Source organism: Aulostomus chinensis, chromosome 5 (genome assembly GCF_037954235.1).
Source record: "Aulostomus chinensis isolate RoL2024-O1b breed Wild chromosome 5, RoL_Achi_v1.0, whole genome shotgun sequence".
NCBI lineage: Eukaryota > Metazoa > Chordata > Actinopteri > Syngnathiformes > Aulostomidae > Aulostomus > Aulostomus chinensis.
The window spans coordinates 14,419,589-14,441,724 of record NC_141324.1 but is presented as its reverse complement, the minus strand read 5'-3'; the positions used below and the strand labels follow the sequence as shown (position 1 = coordinate 14,441,724).

The window sequence follows — 22,136 nt, the reverse complement described above, 5'->3', positions numbered from 1 at the left end:
TCTCTGTCAGCCAGTCAAGTCCAACCCTGTCCTGGTGGACCTTGTGCCCCAGAGCACAGAGCCAGGTCCATGAAGACATGGTTGGGTTTGTGTGGTCTGGAAGAACTTGGCTGGTCCACACAGAACAGGGTTCTCTGCTCCAATGAGCTTTGGGATAAACTAGAACAGAGATTGTGAGCGTTGATGTAGTCAGGCCCTCTGGTTCAAAACCAGTGCCTGACCTCACAAATGTTTGTCAAGATGAAAGTGGAAAAACTTCTACTGGACACTCTAAAGTCCGGAGGAAATCCGACACAGAGGAGTTGAAGCTGTTAAATCTGTGATTGGGGCCAAAATCCAATACTTTTTAATGGGATTGAAGTTCCAGTGTTCGTGGGAGGCACCCACAACCTAAATACCTATATCTGGTGTGTTTGTGTGTGTGTGTGTGTGTGGTCATTTTATTGTATTTTACTGTTTTAATTGCACTTGCTTTTGTTGCAAATGTGGACACAGATGTTTGAGCAACACCTGGAGTCACAATATATACGTTTTTGTTTTTTTTTAGAAGTTGTAAATATCAAAACATATCAATAACTCTTATATTTATGTTAATATGGAGATGGCGGAAACATCAATAAAGTTGAAGGAAGTAGATGCTGACTGAAAAAGTGGCAAAATAGCAAGATCCAATAGCCTATTTAACGGAGCTTGATAGAATTGCAGTAATATAGCATATCTTCATCTTGGTAAATAGTGATCCCTCACTGATGTATGGCAAATATGGTTCTCAGTCATTTACACCTGTTGAGTAATGGTTTATGAAGTGCTTGTGATGTAAGAAATAAAACACTTACAACCACGTACTAATCCTCTAAAAGAGGAGAGTGACTGTAAAGTGGTACACATTGTTTTGTGTGTTGTAAAACGTTATCCAGAATTCCTTTTGAAAGTTGTCTGTGTTTTAGTGTGTATTTATTGCGTGTGTGCGTGCACTGTTGCTGTGACAGCTGAGCAGAGATGGCTATCAGATTAGTTTAGTTTGCTACTTTGTCAGTTTGCAGATTATTTCGGCATCTATACTGATGTTTCTGACAATCTCCATATGAACATTAATTTATGAGAAATTGATATTTCCATTTGCTAAAAAGTAACCACATACATCTGATGATATTATGAATATTTGTGATGGGATATTCAAAGTCTTTGCTATTTTACATTGAGGAACATTTTCTTGAAAAGATTCAACCATTTTTAGACTCGGTTTTTCAAAGATTTCTGAACCTAAGCCAAGTTTTAACTTGTGGCCTCAAAGTGATTTATTCTCTCTACGTTTGTATGTTCTTTTCTCTATAGCCAGTCCAGGGCTCTAATATATGTGGGTATTTCTACTTTTTTCAGGTAAAATAATTATATACCCTTGACGCCGAGTGTCGCGAATTCACACCGCTTCCACACAGACTGCAGCCGAGATAATGTATGTTTTCCTCCAATGCCGCTTTAATACGTAGCTAGGAACACTTTGCAAGCACTAGTTGCTCGTAGGACTGGCTGGGGTGGGAACTACATCCGGTTAATGGAAGCTAACGAGTAGGATAGCAACAGGTGCGTATCGAGGCTGTACATTTGGAGAATTTGTCAAATTTGAGGTAAGTTGTGCAAAGATAAACATATGTACCAGCATATCGTTTCTTCTACAGCTTACTAGTGGAATAGACTTCATGTGGGCAGCAGTGTCTGAGTTTTTTGCAGATTTCGGTGTGTCGCGAATAAGCTACGTCCGTCCGTAATAGCTAACTTATAGCCATGATAGCGAGGGTACGTTTGGCCAAAATGGCTGCATGTTAGTAATGCTGTATTTAGTTCGATTTCAGTGCTAACATCTTTCTTTCGTTCATCTGTGTTTAATGGAAAGCGACCAGGGGGATCTCAAACAATGATTCCACCTGTCGAAAGTGACGACAGCTGTCTCAGCGACAGTGGGGATCGTGATGAAGACGACACTCATACACCAGGTGATGAAAGCAGCAGCAGTGAGAGCGCTGACGACAGGAGCAGCAGTGATGAAGATGCCAACGGAAGTCACGATGCACTTTGCAGGACTAGTGCTAGGGCTGCAGGAGGGAAATCAGCTGCTACTACAAAAAGTAGACGAAGGATGGCGTGGAAGACGGTGGAGCAGCAGAACTCTGCAAAAGCCACTCCAACGTGGCGCGGCGCTCTTCAGGATGCTGATCTTTAGGATAGTATTGTGGGACAAAGCAATCTTTATTACACACAACAAAATCCAAACTGTGCTCTCAAATTGGAGCAGTTCATTGGCACTGTAGTGTACATGAGTATTTTGCATTTGCCCCGGTCAAGAATGTCGTGGTCCAATGCATGTCGGATACAGCAGGTGGCTGATGTGATGTCCAGAGACAGATGGGAAGAAATAAAAGGTTTCCTTCATTTTAGTGACAACATGGCACCCACCAATGGTGATAAGCTTTTCAAAGTCAGGTCACTTATTGATTTGCGTCTGCACAAATTTCAGACTCTCCCTCAATAGCAAATGTTGTCTGTTGCTGAGCAAATAGTCCCTTTCAAAGGCAGATCAAGTTTGAAGCAATTTATCCCCAGGAAGTCACACGACTGGGGATACAAAATCTTTGTGCTCTGTGACACGGTGGGCCTGGTGCATTCATTCGACATGTTTACAGGGAAAACTGATCCTGTACCAGGACAACCAGACGTTGGGGCAAGTGGAAACATTGTGCTAAAGCTTGCACAAGTTATTCATGGTGGTGTCAGTCACCTGCTGTACTTTGACAACTGGTTTTCCTCTTTGAATTTGTTTGTTGCTCTTGCAAAGATGGGGATACCAGCCCTTGGGACTGTGCAGCAGAATCGCCTGCAAGGGTGCCGTTTCAGTGCAGACATGGAAACGAAGAAGGAGGGAAGAGGGACTTTTGAGGAGCAACAGGCTGTTGTAGACAATGTGGAGATGAGAGCGGTGAAATGGTTTGACAGCAGAGGGCTGATCGTTGCCGGCACTTTTGCCAGTGCCCAGCCTATTTCTAACATGGGGAGATGGGATAGGAAGTTGAAACAAAGTGTCTGTGACATGCCCGAGCATCGTCCACTCGTACAACAAGTTCATGGGCGGTGATGCCATGAATGCTCTCATTGCATATTACCGCATCCACATAAGGTCCAAAAAGTACTATCATAGGTTCGTTTTTCACTTTGTGGATATGGCCATTGTCAACAGCTGGTTGTTGTATCGGCAGGATTGTGAGTCATTGGGTGTTCCAAGAAAGAAGCAGATGGATTTGCTTGCTTTCAGGACATCTATTGCACAGGCACTCAGCATGCAAGGCAAGGACCTGTCAAAGAAGAGAGGGTGGCCTTCATTTGATGTTGAAAGGGAGTTTGAAAAGAAAAAACCCAGAGGTCCAGCTAAAGCTGTCCCTATACTGGAGGTCTGGTCAGACGCAGTGGGTCACTGGCCAGTGGTTGGAAGTGAGCGTCAACGCTGCAAACTCCCACTTTGTAAGGGCCAGACTGTAATCAAATGTGCAAAGTGCAAGGTTCACCTGTGCCTAAACAAAAATAACTGCTTCTGTAAATTCCACAAGTGAGGCTGCTTCAAGTGTCATGCGCTCGCTCCACATTGGATGAAAACAAGGACAAAGCCAGACAAAGAGTAAAGATGTACTCTTGTTTCTTGCTGTTTTCATGATCTGTTCATTTGTTATTTATTTACATTTTAAAGTTTATAAGTTTGGAGTGAAAAGCTTGAGGTCTGTTTCAAATTTGGTTGTAATAGTTGCTGTTGCAGTGTATAGTGTGTAATTTGAAGTCGCAATGTATTTGTACATAGATTTTTTTGAGCTGGAGAGAGAACCAGACACCCCTCTCTATGCCTCAGGTTCCGATGTCTCTAGTTAGATGTTAGCTGACAACGTCAGGTGTGTTGTTGATATGGTTTCCAGGAGCGAGTTCCTCTTCTCAGATAAGCGTTTAGACACAAAAATGTCTGCCCCTCTTTTCCTCCCGTAAAATCAAACCTTCCACATTTTAGAAAAACTCACGGATGATATGATTGAGACGTAGTGGATAACTCCTGAAGCTTCTAGAAGACAACTTACTAGCTTAGTCGGAGTGAGAAGAGACAACACCTAGAACTATAAGAACGAACGTAACCATGTCACAAGAACGGTGAAATACTTAAATATGTAGCTCCTCACGCTCCGGAAGTCTTACCCTGCACTGGATAGCTGAGTCCAGTGACGAGCACCACCTTGACGGAGGCTGGGAGCATGAGGAGGACTCACAAGGCACACTGCTCAAAAATAAAGGGAACACTAAAACAACACATCTGAGAGCTGAATGAATGAAATGTTCTTATTAAATACTTTGTTCTTTTCATAGTTGAATGTGCTGACAACAATCACAAATTACCAATGGAAATCAAATTTATATGTATGTGTGTGTGTGTGTAAATATCAGTGCCTGATGACTCACAAAGGTCACAAAGCCTGGGCTGAGATGCATTCATGACATCACAGCTCACGCTGGAAGGAACCACATGCTGGCTCAGCTACGTCAAATATTCTGTAGCCAGTGGATCCATCAGAAGGTTCCTGTCAAAATGTGTTTGTGAGACAGAGAGTGTGTGAGAAACTTGCCAGCTGAAATGACATTAAAACTCTCAAAGACCCCTGACAGAATGACGCAGGTCATTGGTGAAACAACACACCAAACCATCACTTAAGATGTCTGAATTTAAATGTCTTTGAAGGACATTTAGTAATTCCTTTCTTAGTGGGATTACACTCTGGATAAGAAGCGTTAGCTCGCCATACTCCACCTTCACATCTATTTATTGGTAAACAGGAAGATGTTTACAAAAGAAAATCATGCCCGATCAAGGGGTTGGTTAAACTTGTCAATAAGACCATAAATTCTTGAAGAAAATGTCTTCTGAGGTAAGAATAAATAAATAAATGACTAAAATAGAAAATGTATTACTTTCTCCTGTTTATACAATCAGACTGCAGTTTGCAAATAGTGGAGGCTCCCTCTGCTGGTCATTAGAAAGAATGCACAGTGTAAAATACCTTTAATTAGTGGAAACTACTTGGGGAATTAATAATTTCTAACATATCTATGTCAGATAAAATGTTTTATTTACCCCTCAAATAAGAATATACTTCTGAGTGATGCAAATGTTGGCTTACTAACTCTTTAAAATGTGACTGAGTGACGTCTCATCAGTCCTTATGGACTGAAAGCAGAAGAAAACATCCAGACAAATGCAAACTCCATTTTATATATATTTTATTTTCTTTTAAAATCATTGCATCAGCCTAAAGAAAGAACCGTACAGATGGAAGAGTACCTGTGTGGACCAACAACTCTGAAGCAAGCTGTACATGAGACGAAGAAATGTCAAATCTGAATTGAGACAGACCAAAAGGACGGAGGATAACACAAGTGAAGAGAAGAAGAAGAAGCATTTGTTGTGCATAGGGGTTTGGACACCTCATCTAACAGTGCTCCCTCAATTGCACTTTGGTGTAGAGTAGCTTCGTCTGACTGCCCCGTTCATTTCCATTCACGATTAAGAAACGCTGCTCTGCTGAAACTGGTGAGATGCACAACTTGTTGGGCGACATGGCGGAGCAGCATTCCTGCCCCGGAGGCCAGACGGTGTCCAGTAACGACACGTGAAAAGACATGTTGCTGCTCTGCGGCCAAATGAACCGTGCAGCCATGTTTTTCTCCGACATGCGGAGCTGGATCTCAGAAATAAAACTACTATACACCAGTGACACACTCCCACATTCACACCAGATGATTACACACAACCTTCAAGTCCAGGCTCAGGAAATTAGACGCGTGCAGCAAAATGGAAATGAAGAATGCCGTCATGCACAAGCGCTATCGGACAAATTTAACCATCAGATTTCATTTGAGTGGCATTTGCTGTGACCTTAATACCTCAATATTCAAATCAATCGTTCACACCCCCCCCCCCCAAAGAGATTCCTACTGAAACAGATCAGAACAATATAAACAGAAAAAGATGCAACATGTTAGGATTCAGTCATGCACACGAGGCTCAGTGTAATGTGAAGTAGTCAGCAGGTTAAAAAAAGAAGACCGACGCGTGAGGAGGAGCATGGGGAAGTCAACCATGTTGAGCTTCGTTTTGAAATTGGGGGAGCACCGTTCTCACCAGAGTAGGAACAACAGGAACAACAGCAAGAAAACAAAACAAGCAGTCATCAACATTTTCAAGTTTAAAATGACAGAGGAGATAAAGGAAATCAATCACAGCCACTTTGTGGGACAAACAGATTGATTCTGGATTTACTATTTGGTTAATTACATATTGTAAACATTTGTATTTTTTTTCTGTATGGAGGAAAAAAAAAATTCAAGCTAGCTTATTTTTTTCTGTATAGGCTCTGTAAGGTTATCATTAACAGATATAAACCAACAAAAATAAACAAACACGTGGACAAACAATTCTATTAGCTTTTTCTTAAAAAAAAAAAAAAAGCCAAATAAAAAAAATATACTCAGGCACCATAAAAGAACACTTTCTAATGCCATCATTGTTGCTGTACAAAGACCTGCATGGAGGAGTGGGTTCGTGTAGCATCAGGTTTTTTTTTCCCTCCTCCTGCCTGTGTGTAGAAATCCATGCTAAAGAAAAAAAAGAATCCCCTCCTGTGACCATAGAGATCTTCAACAGGTACGATGCTTCGCTCTGACTCAACATCAGGGACCAATCGCTGGCGTCCTCCTAAAAATCACTCCGCCTTAAGTGTATCTTCTGTGGTGCAACATTTAACACTGCATCTACCCACAAACCAGACTCGTTAAAATAAAAAAAAAAAAAAAAAACAACCCCCCCAACTAAAAAAAAAAAAAAAAAAGATTCTCACGTTTAAAAAACAAACACCTCTAATATTTAATAAATGCAAAGCAGCCAAGACTGCATTGAACATATAGACTAAGCTCTGTAAATATTAACACATGTACACAAGCTTGCTTCATCCTCTGAACGCACCGGATAAATCATGCTAAATAGATTTCATTTGTAACCACAAAGTATGTTTGCTGACCACGATGAAGCTCACTGCAGCTGATTAGTTAAAAAGGCTTCGTTAGTCACTCGCCCTGGTGAACACAAGGCAGCCGTGGAGCAAGTCAAAAGATCACGTTCACGTCAAAGCCGCCTTCTGATTTGTTTCAAGCACAATCCAAATCAGAGTGACATCATCCAAAAATATAGTTATCTAAGTATATATTTCAAAATAGTTATTCTGTAGTATGTCTCTCATTCTTCAAACCTTTAGACACCAAATATTCTTTGTAGTCAGTGAAAGATGTGCTTTGTGTGTGAGGCTGTTTTTTTTTTTTTTTCAAGAAATATCATTTACAGTGTACCAAAGCTGATGAAAAAATAGTTCATTCCTCGAATGATCATTTGTCATATAGAAAACATGTTTTCTGAGACGCTCTGACACAAATGCATATCTAATAGGCCAGCAGGATGAAAGCTTGGAGTGACGTGTACCAGAAAGTGGGACTAGACTCTCAACTCCAAGTCGAAGCGCGACGGCGACTTCATCGTCCTCATGTCCTGCCCGTACGCCTCGCTGCTCGGCCGGGTTCATTGCTACGAAAAGTTGCATTGCTTCAAGCTATTACACATCTGTGATTAACATGGCATATATGGCAGATGAAAGCACACTGCAAACATGTTCATCTTAACAGGTGACAGAGGGAAGTTGTTCAGTTCTGTTGCTGTGGAAGCGAAATCCCCCAAACATCGCTGAGACAAACTGCAAAAGACTGAAACGACTTTGCTCCGCTGAACAGAGCTGAGAACCGGTTTTCAAAGGTTCACTCAACAAAATCTCCCCAGAAACCCAACAGAGTTCTAACTTACTCCCAGTGGTATGTAGTGAGCGTGTGTCTTCAGGTCCAGTTGCTGATTAATGCTCAATGAATAATGAAAGGAAAGATTCAACTGCAATGTCTCCGGTAACTTGATCCAATGGAAACTGAGGCAACCAATTTTCAACCTCACACCATTTTGTTTAGTTTGAAACCAGCTGCTTTTACCTTCTTGGAGCAGTTTGTGTGGAGCACAGCAGAACAGAGGACAGGATCCTGACTAATGAACTCTGGTTATAGGGAGAACATCATTAGAACTCAATCCGACCCAACTAACAGGTCAACAACGTTCAACAAATATCAACACAGAACCTTCTTAGATGGTCTACTTGCTCCTGCTCCAGACACATGGGAACTGGAGCACAGTGTGAAGGGTTTTTCGCTTCTATCTAAGAAAACAAACTGAACGGAGAGTTCAAAAACTAATTCGGACCGAAATTGAACCACTGGCAGTGAGGGAAGAACATTCTGGGTGAACTGAACCTTTAAAAATGTGTCCTGTTAAGTTGGTCAAGTTTGCTGTGTGGACAAAAGTGCATAACGAGCCAGCAGCTCTCTTTAAAGTTGGTTTGAAAGTTTGACAGAGTTTACTCATATATATATATATATATATATATATATATATATATATATATATATATATATATATATATATATAGTTCATGTAAGTAAAAACTAACTCTAGAATGAAAACATTGCAATCGATTGAAAGCATCAGAGTGACTGCAAAAACACCAACAGCATATATACTGAACACTGGATACTACAAGTGTGGAAAGACCTGGAAACTACAGACTAATCACTCTATTGACAACTGAGCTTGACCACTGTCTGTTAGCTATGGTTGCTGGGTGGTAGGCACACTAGTTCTGAGTGTGTGGAACAGAAATATAAGTGCAGTCACAAAAGTGTTGGTCCAACATACTGGATAATGGATGTGTCAGCGATGGTGGGTGACTCAAGCTGGTCACTAGTCCACAAAAGGAAATGACTCGTATTAAATGCTGCATGCATTAACTGGAGAGCTTATCCAATGAGCTCCAAACACCAAGGCTGGGCCACGGATGTTCACATTGTTACCTTATCTGAGTTGAGCATACCAGACAATTCAAAAAATAAGAAAGAAAGAAAGAAAGCTAGCCTGTGTGCAAAAGTGAGAGAGACAAAGAGAAAGAGAGAGACAGAGAGATAGAGAGAGAGCACCAAGCTACTGTACAGCCCCCCGCCAAGTTATAGAACTACAATAAATGTAACAACAAAGAGGCACAACTAAATCTGTCATCATCTAAAACATGCTCAGATCTGCACTTACACACACACACGCACGCACACATGCACGCACGCGCGCGCGCAAACGCACACATACAGATGCACACAATATACTCTTTGCCAGATACTGTTTGGAGAAATGGCAAATATGTGAACCATGGGGCACAGTGTGTGGTGGTGGTGGTGGTGGTGGTGGAGGTGGGTGGCGGCGGCGGCGGCATCGTGACCATGAGGAGAAGATGAGCTCATCACAATGACTAAAAGGCACTTCCACTCGTTCTTGCTCATGAGTGTGAGTGAGTGTGTGTGTGTGTGTATATTAAAGCCCTCAGTTGGGACGCGCTGCTGCCACCTCCAAGTGAATTCTCAAGCGTTTCTTCTTGTCAAGAATTGTGCAAAAATACAGTACAGTTGAAACAGTCCTGAATGAAATCAACACGACTGCCATGGTTCCTAGATTCATAGAAGGGTCGGCTGAGGGGAAATCTGTGAAGGAGCATTTCAAGATGTTTAAAAATTGTTGGTTCATACTGATGTCTAAAAGAGCAGGTCATTTTGGAGGAAAACTTCAATTTCTGTTCCTCAATGACATAAAATGTAAGTTCAACCCTTAAAAAAATTGTTGCACCGTTTCTCCGAGAAAAACAAACAAACAAAAAAAAACAACTATTGCCAATTCTGACACACATCTCTTCTGCAAAAATTCTTTTTGGCAATTCGGAGAAATTTTCATTCCAACTAAAAGAGTCTCTACACAAGCTGACTGTGCTTTGAAAATGAGACGCATGATAAAATATTGACCTCGTTCCAAATAAAACACCAGAGGAGGTGAAATTCACTACAACATCATAGAATAAAGGGAGAGAACCTGCACCTGCAAATGTAAATCCACATACTTCTGTGCTGTGCATAGTACTACCACGCATTATACTGAATATGCATGACCAAAAGAAAAAGAACAAGCACAATTATCAACCACTGCTGCAGAGTAGAAAAAACAACAACCCAAACGAAGGAGGACTCCATGCACACTGGACTAGATCGTCTCTCCGACTACAGAGGCCACGCTAAAAGACTTGGTTTTCTCTTTCTTGCTACATGAAAAGACATCCTTCATTTGGCTCACATTAGCTGGGTACAGAAAACACAAGCGTGCACGTGCGCACGCGCACACACACACACACACACACACACACACACACACTCGACTGCTCATGTGGCTGAAAGATTGCTGTACCAGTTATATTACTGCTTCTCTTATCTTTGTACATCTACAGCTCTGAGTCAAGCTTGTGACCAAACAAAAAAAGCGCCAGATGGGAAGTAATGTGAGTAAATACATTAAAAAAAACAAACAATTAACATCTGCAAGGACATTGTACCGCTAGAACAGTCTATCTAACTAGAGACTAAGCAAATACAGTACCGAAGATACGATAATCACATAGATCGATGCTCCGCGAGTGTCTTTAGCATATAGAAACCAGACACGTAAGACGAGCACTAACAGTTATGCCTTAAGTCGATGGCTACAGGTGCTACAGTATCAAAGAGGATGAAAAAACGAGGGAAGAAGATTGAAAATGTTTGACGCATCCCACAAGTTCAGTCGAGAATTAACCTGAATCTTGAGGAACAGCATTCATCCATGTACCTCTCCATCTGCTGTATTGTGATTCAAAACTGCTCACAATATCCTAAATTTGTATCAAGCATTTCTACATTGTACCCCTCACTCAAAAAAGGAGGCCCACTGAGAAAGCAAAGGAAATCAAGAAGGTTTCATTATTTTGTAGTGTTTTTTTTGTTTTTTTAAAGCTGTAGCTTCGACTAGTTCCCTCCTCCTCCACCTAGTGACACAGGGTTGTGGTCATTCAAAGCTATAACTGTGGCACTTAAGCAAGCTTCAAATTGAATCCATCTCTTTAGAACCCCCTAAAAACACCCCCCACCCCCCACCCCCCCAGGCTCCAGTGACGACACCACCCTGGTCCACGATTTCTCAGCCGCCCTAAGGTGTGAAGCAAGCAGCCTGGTCCTTTCAGTGGATGACAACTCAGGCTTTTGTCTACAGAGAGATTGCAGGCAGTCTGGAGACGACAGAGCGGGCCTTTGTCTTTAGACAGTTATCAAGGGTTCAAAAATAATCTTTCCCATCATCCCAGCCATCTGCTCTCCCTCTTCTTCTCCACGACTTGTTTTTTGTGTGCTTCTTTTGTCCTCCTCTAAATTTTTTTGTATCAAAAAGTATTTTCTTCTAAATTTCTTGTACTGTGATTGACATAACTGACACTGTACAGTCACGGCTGGCTAATGCCACACCATCCCCGAGTTAAAACTCACTGTGTCAGCCAGGCTAACTGTACAGTGCTTAGTTATCTGTAGTTGTGTGCTTATTTTGTAGCCATGCTGCCAGCAAGCAGTGCTCTTTGCTGCTCTGGGGTCAGAGTGGAAAATGAGCTCCAGCCTCCAGCCAGAGTCCTGCTTAGTAAGTTGAACAACTCTGGTTCAGGTTTGTCAAAGCATTGGAGTGAAAAATGAGTGGCCCCACCCTGGTTGGTGTCCTTGACTGCTGGTGGAAAATTCATCTGGGGTGCTGGTTCTGATTCTGAGAGCGGGCCAGGACCGGGTATGCTAGATTTACATTCAGCTGGTCGTTGTGTTGGATCAAGGAGACGTTTTTGTAGTGAAGCACCAGATCTTTGAGGGACGAGTAGAGATTGTATGGCTCAGCAAATCCATAACCTGTGGTCGTCTTGTAGATGACGCAGTGCTTGGTGTCACCCTCAACGCTGGAAGAAACACAAACAATATCCAGATGCCTTAAGGGTCCTCCCAGTAAAATGTCAAATTTTCCCTTTTATCACATGATTTCCAACAAAGTCGTTCAGACTTTGGAAATCAATTTAAGGATAGTAACGTGAAGCAACTGAGGATGACTTTCAAAAATGTCATGAGTAAGATATCCCGTCCATCCAAAAACATACATGCCCAGCTGAGTGTTTCGATAGTTTGCTAAAATATGTTTAATTACATGAATATAATGTCTACATTTGGCCACTTGTCTGTCAGGAGAAGAAAAATCACCATCAAACAAAAACTGGAAAGACGATGACTTCTAAACTGCTTCAGGCTGGCAACTAGGGGTGTGCGATATGACGATATTAGATCGTGAAGGATTATAACCTGTAGACGATCTGCCAAAGTGAGGAGATCGTATGGATCGTTCGCACGCCTCGTGCGCTCCGTGACTCCGCTGTTTGAGCGGGGTGTCGAAACGGGATCTACCACTGTGCGCAGGTTTTGCGAGGGGTGGTGGACGGTACGCGGCGCTGCCGGCGAGTTTCAAAACAGAGTGGCGCTCAATGTCACATTCTATAAATTGCAGTTCTATCCTGATGCACCGACGCACCAGATACGTCTTCAACCTGACCGACCAATCATAGCGAACTACAGGCAGTGACACAATTTCATTCCTTCCTCCTTGTTTGTGTGTGTAGTGGTAGCCACATGGAGAGCCATGGCTGAAAGTCAGACGGAGTTGGTCGCAAAGAAAAACTCCACTTCCATTTTATGGAATTGGTTTGGCTTTTCCCCAAATGAAGCGCAAACTAAGGTAATTTGCAAAGTTTGCACAGAGACGGTTCGCATGTCGGATAGCAACACGACTAATTTGTTTAATCTCTTTTAGTGTGTGTACGTCCTTTGCACATGCTGGCAAGACAGCACAAGATGGTCACAACGGCTGTCCCTTACATTTAGCAGAGGAGTTGCAAATAAAAAATGGAGAAACGGGGTGTCAGCAATGGACAGGAATCTGGCAGAAAGTAGGTAACCTGGGTCATCATGAAGGGTTAGCATCATTCAATTGTCTAACTACGCTTCGGGCAGAGGAGACATGTCGCTCCACTAGAAACATTGTCTCTAAATGCATGCAGTGGGGGGCAAGTTATAGAGATTATGTTCAAACATCTTATAATGATTACTTAGTTAAGAGGTGATTCTAGCAGCTTTGGTTGGTTTCTTGGTTTGATTTATGAGCACTAACACTTCAACAGTGAGGTTCCAAGACAATATTCTTTTCCATTATATCCAAAACAAGTGCAGTCTAAACTTACACTACAGAGCAGGCGTAAGAGCCCTTCTGTGATTGGCTCTCACGGATGAGGAAGGTCCCATCGCATTTGCCTCTCAGCATTTCCTCAGCCTGGGTGCGCTTGATGTCACCCACATACCAGGTGCACTCATCGTGGTGGGGTGAGCCCTCGTCCTCCTCCAGTGAGTAGGAGCTGAAGACACAGACACGAAGAAATGCACTTGAACACTGAGCTTAAAGCCGTTCTTCACTAAAAATCTGCCTTTCACATTCTCACCCAAATAAAAATGAGTTCAACTGATTGCTTGAGCTCATGTGCAAGAGCTGCACTCATACTAAACTCTAACAGTTTGTTTTTAGCTTGAATCTAATTGTTTGTGGATTACTGAGCGTATGGCTGGATAAAGATGTGGATTATACCAGATGGTGCACTTGAGTGTTTCTGGGCAGTTTTGCTGTTTTGGGTGTTGTCGGCCTCCAGCTAAAATGTGTGTCTCTTTCTGAATTCACCTCCGAGTGCAACATTCAATCAAATGTGAATCCGTTGGTGTAGCTGAGTTAAATTGTTCCAATTTTCATAGGTCCACTTGTGTATGCTGTTGGTGCTTTTAAAGTTACATGTGTATTGTTTCTATTTTTATGTTTTATGTTCATGTTTATACAGCACACATTTCTTGCGTACTGATGCTCTGTTTTTGCGAACCTGTTGTAGCCGTTGTTTCCCTGTTTGAGGGACTAATGAAGGATTATCTTATGTCGTGAATTCAACACACCTACCTGTGAGTCACCCATAGTTAAATGACACCTTCTGAGTGACTTAACACTTTAAGGATTGTCTGAATCCCAGCTGGAGGGACCACAGTATCTTCATCTCACACACTTACTCATCAGTATCGTTCTTTATGCCCAGCCATTCGTTGATCTTTTTCTGCCTTGTGCCCTTCTGCGTCAGCCATCTGCAAAGCAAAGTCATCATATATTTTCAAACACAGACCGACACTGTGTTCTGAATAGAATCTGTGAGCATCATCTCACTTCAAGCATGAGCCTGAAGGCCTTACATCAAGTACTGGTCTCTGATCTTGCGGAGCTGCATCAGATCCGGTTTGAGGCTGTTCATCTTCTTGTCAATCTCTCGGTTATCGGACACCTGCTGTCTCAGGTCCTGCTCCAGCTTACGTTTGCTGTCGTGGATCTCCTTCACACGGGACTTCAGACGCTCCGAGTTGCTCTGGATTCTAGTTTGACCAAAAAAAAAAAAATGTCAATGAATGTATTATTCTTAATCTGGAAATGCTAGTTCACTGTGGTTGGTTTAGTCAAGCCTTCTGTTTAGACATGGAGGGACTGAGGCGAATTAATCTGACAAAGCAAAACAGGAGACCTACTTTTGAACCTCCTTTTCATTGCCCTCGCGTTGAAAGCGCTCCAAAGACTCTCTGCTGTAACGTTCTTGAGTCTCACATTGCTCCTCAAAGATCTTGATGGTCTCGTTGAAGGCCTCGATGGCTGTACGCTTCATCTGCAGCTCCTGGGGATTACAAGCAGAAAGTTTTTGTTTGCTGGCTATGAGCAGTATATATTTTTTCACTATTTTTAGGAATAGTAATAATGGACAGATGACAGCAAATTTCATCCTCAAAGCCAATGAGGTGACCTGAATGTGTATATCTACATAATTGTTCTTAAAATCAAATTCTTAACTGCGTTTCGATCGGAGCCCCTTCATCGTCACATGCTTTTCTGACAAATTTCTGCACTATATCAAGATAACAGGAGATAAATGATGATACACACAACCTGTTTGTGTGGGAGGAAGAGTGTGATCGGAGGAAGAGTGTGTGTCAGACTCATACCTGGGAGGTTCGTGTGTACTCCTCATACAGGCAGTCGTACTCGCGGCTCTTCTCCTGGTACTGCTCGTGATAGACCTTCAGCTGCTCGCCAACCTCCTCGATACTGTTCTCCTTCACCAGCTGCAACCAGAGTTCAGCGAGGCAGTGAGAACTTAATAACGCTTGCAGAGGAAATTGGTCTTGAAAACAGACATGAAGTTTATGTCATAAATAAACTTGAAACGAGCAACAAACTGTCCGGTGTTTGGCTTCCCACAGATACTCAGTGCAACATCTCAGACTACTTCTCTAATGCAGTTTTCAATCCTAACAGGGTTTGCAACTGCAGGTCATTATAGAGCAAAAGTGCACTGCATTCAGGAAGTAGTTTAACACCTACACCTATGTGATGTTACAACGTTATACTGAAGTAGCTCCCTTAATCTACACTCAATATCCTATAAGAAAAGAGAAAACAAAACATTTATTAATGAATTTACCGTGCTAAACTGCTACTACTCCCAAACACACACACGCGCGCACACACACACACACGACTCTGGGCAGCAAATAAGAACAAATTTTCCATCAGGTTGGACAGGGATGTTGATGGACAGGTCTCTTCAGAGATCCTCCGCTACTCAAGGACGTTGTCTTGTCCGTAAGTCACTGCAGTAGAGATTACTCTTCTACCACAAAAGATCAGCTAGAGTGAAAATCATTTAGCCGAGGCTCTTCAGCGGTCCTCGTTGTTCCAGACCTTCAAGGTTCATGGGGTCCCCCTAATTATGTTTTCTGACCGATTCGCCTTCATTGCCCCTTAACAGAATCCTGTCTCTGAGCTCTGCAGCCATTTAGTTCCACCCAAGTCACATTTTTATCGATATGCACAGCTCGCTAGGAGGTCTTATAAAGACAACTGTGAGCCTTTACAAGTCATCTTGAATCAATGGACTCGACAACACGTAGATTCAAACACAGGTGTACAAATATCTCAAAGATAATAAATGGATATTTGATATTTTTTGTTTTTTCCTTTTAAATACATTTCCAAAAATTCTGTTTGTATCAGAGTTCGTACTGTGATTTGAGGTGGAAATTACTCATAACGGCTTTATCATTAGACAGCCTCATAAGAAAATATGAACTGAGAATAGTTCAGCAAAGTTTGGAAGTCAACAGGTGTTAACAAATTAAAAAGCCTCAGAAACAGCGAGAGGATTAGCAACATCACCAACCTGCTGGTATTTGGAGACGGGGAACAGGAGCTTGGTGTCCAGCTTGGCATTGTACTGGGCCAAGGACTCATGTCGGTAGTGATTGATCAGCTCAACTACAGACAGGAAGGTAAGAGGCTCAGAGAAGCCATAGCGCCCCTCTCGGTGGTAAATCTTGATAAGCTTGTTGTTCCCGCCTCTCCTGCAGAGGGAGACACCAGGCAAAGATGAAGAAAAGACAATTAGCATCAGCTTCATTACATGATGATGTTTGGTTGAAGAAAGACATACAGACAACAGCTGACGTTGATACTTTGTTCCTTTAAAGTTTTGTAAAGAGTTTTAAGTTGGGCCAACATTTAGCCACACATCCTAATTGTCACAACATTTCTACATTTCCTGTTCTATTTCTTTCAGGTTCAAGTTCAAACTTTACCTGAGGGTGAGAGTGTATTCGCCCTCCAGTTTACTCGAGGCGTCTCGCACCAGGAAGGTGCCGTCAGGAGTGTCTCGTAGCTTCTCATTCACCTCCTCTCTGCAAACGCATATTTACATCATTAAACTTCATCATCAGCAAATGTGTATCTATCAAATTGTCAATACTGAAGAGTAACCAGCGTGTACCTGGAAATTTCTCCCCAGTACCACTCAGCGTCATTCAGCAGGCTGATTGTGTCCGTCATGGCTGATGGGGCCATTTTTGACTTGGTTGGCTTTGCTGGAAGAACTGAAAATAGAAACATGAATCTCTATTAAGGCTGTTTTATTGTAGTGGACTGACTTTGCATCAAAGTCATACTAAAAGTGTCCTCCTAAAAGTTGTCCGGTAGCACATTTAAATCATCCAGGTTTTATAGCAAGAAAAAAAAAAAAAAAAAGAGGAATGCAGCCTTAAAATAACAGCAGCACCTGGAGGAGTGAGATCTTGCTCTGCAGTTCTCTCAATCAGAAGCCTCTCCACCACCAGAACAGGTAACTCGTCATCCACTGACAACCTGTCCAGCAAATCAGTGACAATTTAACAATAGTCAATACACCCACTCTAAGACAGAAACTCTCAACTCTCAAGTCAATGCTCTCGAACTTGTTTGGATGATCACATTTGCCTAACACCTGATTTACACTCTCTGTGGATTGTTCCATCCATTCATTTCAGACTTTTACGTAACAGTCATCCGTGATCTCAACTTGAACTGTTGCATCATCTTCTGCGTGAAATACTAATGTGACAAACACCTACCAAGGGGTCGAGGGACCTGTCCGTATCAGAAGTGGTCCAAAGATCTCTCCCAGCATGTGTGTGTCCAAGCCGTTGCTGGCCTGCGCCTGTGTGACCTTAGCCAGGTGTGTGAGGAGGTACTGCAGCGTGAGACGGTGATGGAGAGGGACGGTGGTGGAGCTCTCCAGGACCAGGCTTACCTCTCTGTCATGGCTGCCAGCAGCTGCACCGTCTGGGGAACAGATTCAAGTAGAGATCTGTAAACTATGTGTGTGTAGTCTTGGGACAATCCATTTAAGCCCCCTGGCAATGATAAGTTTCCAAAGAGCACCATTGCCATTTTTCACTTCTAAGTACAATGTGAAATATTACACGTCTTATATATCAGCAATATGTGAGGTGATACTTTATAAAAGTCTTAAGAAAAACATCGTTTTCAAGTACTTCCTTTCACATGGGTTCCACTTTACCAAGGGCAATGACAAACCCTCCCGAGAAAAGGATAAATTTCATTAAAAATAATCATGATTTTGTTTTCTAAGTCTTTGAAAATCACCCAAACACAAATATTACATCGAATGTGTTGTTTTTATGTATATAAACATGAAGGAAAATGTGGGCAGCAACGGGTTAAAGCACATGGTGGGTTAGGTTCGTGGTGTCCTGGTGCTCACTGCATCAGTGAGAAGGTATTTATAAAAATAAATGACTTTAGTTTGGATTCATGTGTCTTTTAAAGTAAATGTTTGTAAACTTTCAATTCCTGACTCCCGAAATACAGAGTTGGCAGTGACCCTGACTCTCCTCGGAGGGGTGGTGTGCCAGAGGAGCAGGCACATGGACTTGTGTCCAAATATAAATCTTTTTAAGCTCTATCTTTTCATCTTTTTAAAAATGAAATTAGGCCATTTTATTTCATATTTCAGGGCATTTCATTTGATTTTCAGAACTCATCTTAAGGAACCTGATTTTTTAAAATAAATGACCCTGTGGATTATCCTGTTTTAGTCCATTGCTGCACGTTGTGTGTGCGTCACGTCTCTGCAGACTCTTTAGAATGAACAAATGTTTTAAGGCTGATTAAGTCCAAGCATGTTTCTTGTGTCTTAGCTGACCACGATGTTATATATTGATACTGCAATTGGAAATGGAACAGGTAATCTATTACAGTAAAGTTATAATGTGGCCACCTCTTCCTGTGGTTGTAGGAAATTACAGCTACGGCAACAAAGTACATCATAAATATTCAGAGCGCATATGTTTGGGGGAAACATGTCACCTGGCTGGTTTGAAAGTTCCCACAGTCTTGGCCTGCACCAATATTAAGATTTCTTTATGATTTCCTTTATAAGAGGGAAGGTTAATTTTAACATCATTATTTTCACTTGCAATGAAAACCCTTTTACGGTGAAAAATCAATGTTTGTGCCTTCATGTGACTGGAACAGACGGCCATACTGCAATCTGGATTAAATTTGGATTATTTGCACAGGCTCGCACAAAGCAATCAGTAGTTGTGGGGTCCAACCGATATACCTGTCAGCTGATGTCTATTTCTGCAGACATCGTCCCATCACAGTCGCATCACAGCTACATTCTACGATCTGTCTGTTTATTAACATTCCACAGACATCAACATTGTCATATTGATACAAAACTACTGCACACTGGACAAGAAAGGGTCTTTTTTGCTTCAGCCCAAGTATTGGTTAGACATATATTTAATTGGTGGCATTTGGGATCTTTCTTCTGTTTTAAAATCAGTATTGGGCTCAATAAAAAAAAAAAAGGTCCCATATCAGTGGGGCCCTAACTATTTAAAACTGTTGATGCTGGAGACCCCAGGGGCCCCTCAGAGGAATGTTTTCGACACAATCCAGCTTGGTCAAATTCTTCTGTTCACTCAGCCAAGACACTGGGAGCCCTGACTTTATTAATTGCATCCATATTTTGGCAAATTCCAACAAATTCCACATTTTACAGCTGATTCCATTTTTATTATTAAAGTTGGAGACTCTGTCCATGTTTTTCTGTGGATTCTCAGGGCATTAAAGGAGGCTTCTGTCCGTGTGCGTGTTCCTCAACTATACCCAATCAAAAGACCCACGGACGGGTCACATGTCATATGTCATGGTCATATCACCTTCACCTCAAATACTATGACAGGTTCAAAGTCATCATTAACGTTTTTAGCAGTCTTTGTGCTCAGTAAGATGTGAGAATGAGTCAAGAATATCGTTGACATTCGTGCATGTTTCCACATTTCAACGCTGCAGGGAGGAGGAGGAGGCTTTATCGGCAGAGCTGGCTACTTCCAGGTAACTCTGTTAACTATGATGTTTTTGGACCACCTGGGTCACAGTCCAATAGTGAAACCAGTTCTTTCTGGCAAGTTGCGTAACGTTGAGAACAATTTATCCACTGTTATACAGCTGAAACAGAAAAGGCGGAGAGGGTCATGGCCGAGATGAGTATTTCCAATTACAGTACTAATTTGACTGTGGATAAATAGTTTAACTGTGTAGCGACTGTAACTCTCTAAATGTTCTTAAACCACAGTGATCAAATTCTGTTGTTTTGCCAGGTTCAACACAGCACGACTGAGGAGGCCTCAATTACCACCAATAACAATTAGATCAGACATTCACATGATTTAATCGCTTAATCAAAGGGTGGAGTATCAAGCACTGCGTACCTGCGGACTGCTGTAGGAGCTGCTGCTGCAGCGTGACAGCAGTTTGGAGTTGAGGGTAGATACAAGCAGGGATGACGGGTGATGAGAGCTCTCTCAGGTAGTGCAGGACACACTCGGACAGGAAACCCACATCTTTCTGACTGAGATCACTCTCTGGAACACAGACACAAAACAAGATGTTTGAGTTATTGATGGGAGTCAATATGAGCTTTTGGAAACCTTCCAAATACATCCATGAAACGTTCTGAAATCCAATTCAGCACTAAGTAAGAATGCAGAGACAGAATATCACAGGCAAAAAAGACACTCAAGTCAAAGTCCGTGGCAGAATCGAACTCACCAGAGCTCAGGCCGAGCGCTGGTCCGTCTGACATGGAGGAACCAGTTGTTCTGTACAGTGTTTGAGAGTCCAGACCTGAGGACGACAGGGAGGAAGGATCAGCAAAGGGTCACAGACAAAACAACAAAAACACAGAACAAAAGTGTAACCAGTAGAGAAGAGAGTGATAAGAACAAGAATTTAAGCAACAGATGGTAAAATTCTATGCTCGCTAACCCTAACGCAATGATATGGTGTTTTACTGAATTAGAGCAGCACAATTAATATAATCAAATGTCAATGTCGAATGTAGTAACATAACAGTCAAACAAAAAAAACACATTTATTTTTTGCAACAGGACTACACAAATGTTGATATGTTAATGTACTTTTCATGGCTGTTTATTCAATTAATTCATTAAAGAGTTACAAGTATTTGAGTAATATTTACTTCTGTATCTTTATGCTTGTTTAAGTTTCTATGTTTGAGTTGGGAAATACACATTTCAAAATAATCAGTAGTTTGTTTGAATCTTTTTATCACAGGGCAAGAAGACCAATGGCACCATGTATTTATTATACTTCAAATGGCAATAATGTACACAATAACTGCATATTATCTTTACACTAGATCATGCAGCACTGGAATGAATTTTGCTGGCTCTCATAAATATAGCAGATGAGAGGACAGGTAAGGTCAGCACAGGTTGCCATGGTTACGCAGCTTCTCCAACCAGAATAGAGGCTCTCAGGAAAAAAGGTAAAAATACACAAAAAGGACACAGGGATTCTTTTAATGCATAAATGTCCAAAAATTCACACGAAAAGCATGAACTCTGACAGCCCTTCCCTGTATGTGATGAAGCATTTGGACATGTAATATTTAGGAAATACTCAATAGGATACTTCAGCTGCGTGTTTTCATTTCAGTCTCTCATCCAACACCAGGGATAATAAGTCCACTCACTAGGAGGACAGTCTGTCCCCTCACATTTTTTCCTACAAGCAGTATTTACAAGAGCAGCGCCAACACATGTTCTCGTGCTGAGTGCTCTTCTTCTCTTGTTCTTTTCATGGTGGAAAATATTTGGAGCAACACTGAAAAGGACTGAATGAATGATAACACTCCCGGGAACCTTCTTTTTTTTGGGAAGGGGGGGGGGGATATACAGTAAAATGATCCTGTCAGTTAAATCTACTCAAGGAGAAAAAAAAAAACCTTAAATCTGGATTTTGTATGTTGGGGTGAGAAATAATCTTCTACACGAACCAGCTGAGCTTTTTAAGGATTTTTTTCCATCAGTAAAAGATTTCACACTTCCTGTGAAAAGGTGGGTGAAGTTTAACTCTGGATGACTACATGACTCCCTTCGGAAGCCTCTAGGAACACCGGGTCTAGACAGTTTGCATCAAGGACGCGATGTCTTGAGACAAGCCAGTCTCTCAGGTCGTTGTGAAAACCACACCATGCAGTCAGAGTGTGTGTGTGCTTGCAACACTGGGAAGTATTTCAGCACCACTGCTACATTATATTATTTACATTCAGAGA

General features: G+C 41.9%; 1 protein-coding gene across 2 annotated transcripts in view; it reads right to left on the bottom strand.

Annotated features, from left to right (window-relative positions):
- Window positions 1-7,776: 7,776 nt before the first annotated feature.
- pik3r2 (phosphoinositide-3-kinase, regulatory subunit 2 (beta)) overlaps window positions 7,777-22,136 on the bottom strand; it is a 37,145-nt gene continuing 22,785 nt past the window's right edge. For both annotated transcript variants that reach the window (XM_086203350.1, XM_086203351.1), the window contains exons 4-16: window positions 20,609-20,683; window positions 20,269-20,421; window positions 17,596-17,806; window positions 17,265-17,350; window positions 16,980-17,082; window positions 16,792-16,890; window positions 16,377-16,557; window positions 15,160-15,279; window positions 14,692-14,834; window positions 14,365-14,541; window positions 14,188-14,259; window positions 13,326-13,496; window positions 7,777-11,999 (exon numbers count right to left, since the gene is read on the bottom strand). In XM_086203350.1, the coding sequence (XP_086059476.1) occupies window positions 11,792-11,999; window positions 13,326-13,496; window positions 14,188-14,259; window positions 14,365-14,541; window positions 14,692-14,834; window positions 15,160-15,279; window positions 16,377-16,557; window positions 16,792-16,890; window positions 16,980-17,082; window positions 17,265-17,350; window positions 17,596-17,806; window positions 20,269-20,421; window positions 20,609-20,683 (1,799 nt within the window). In that variant the 3' untranslated portion in view covers window positions 7,777-11,791. The remainder of the gene's footprint in view (window positions 12,000-13,325; window positions 13,497-14,187; window positions 14,260-14,364; window positions 14,542-14,691; window positions 14,835-15,159; window positions 15,280-16,376; window positions 16,558-16,791; window positions 16,891-16,979; window positions 17,083-17,264; window positions 17,351-17,595; window positions 17,807-20,268; window positions 20,422-20,608; window positions 20,684-22,136) is intronic.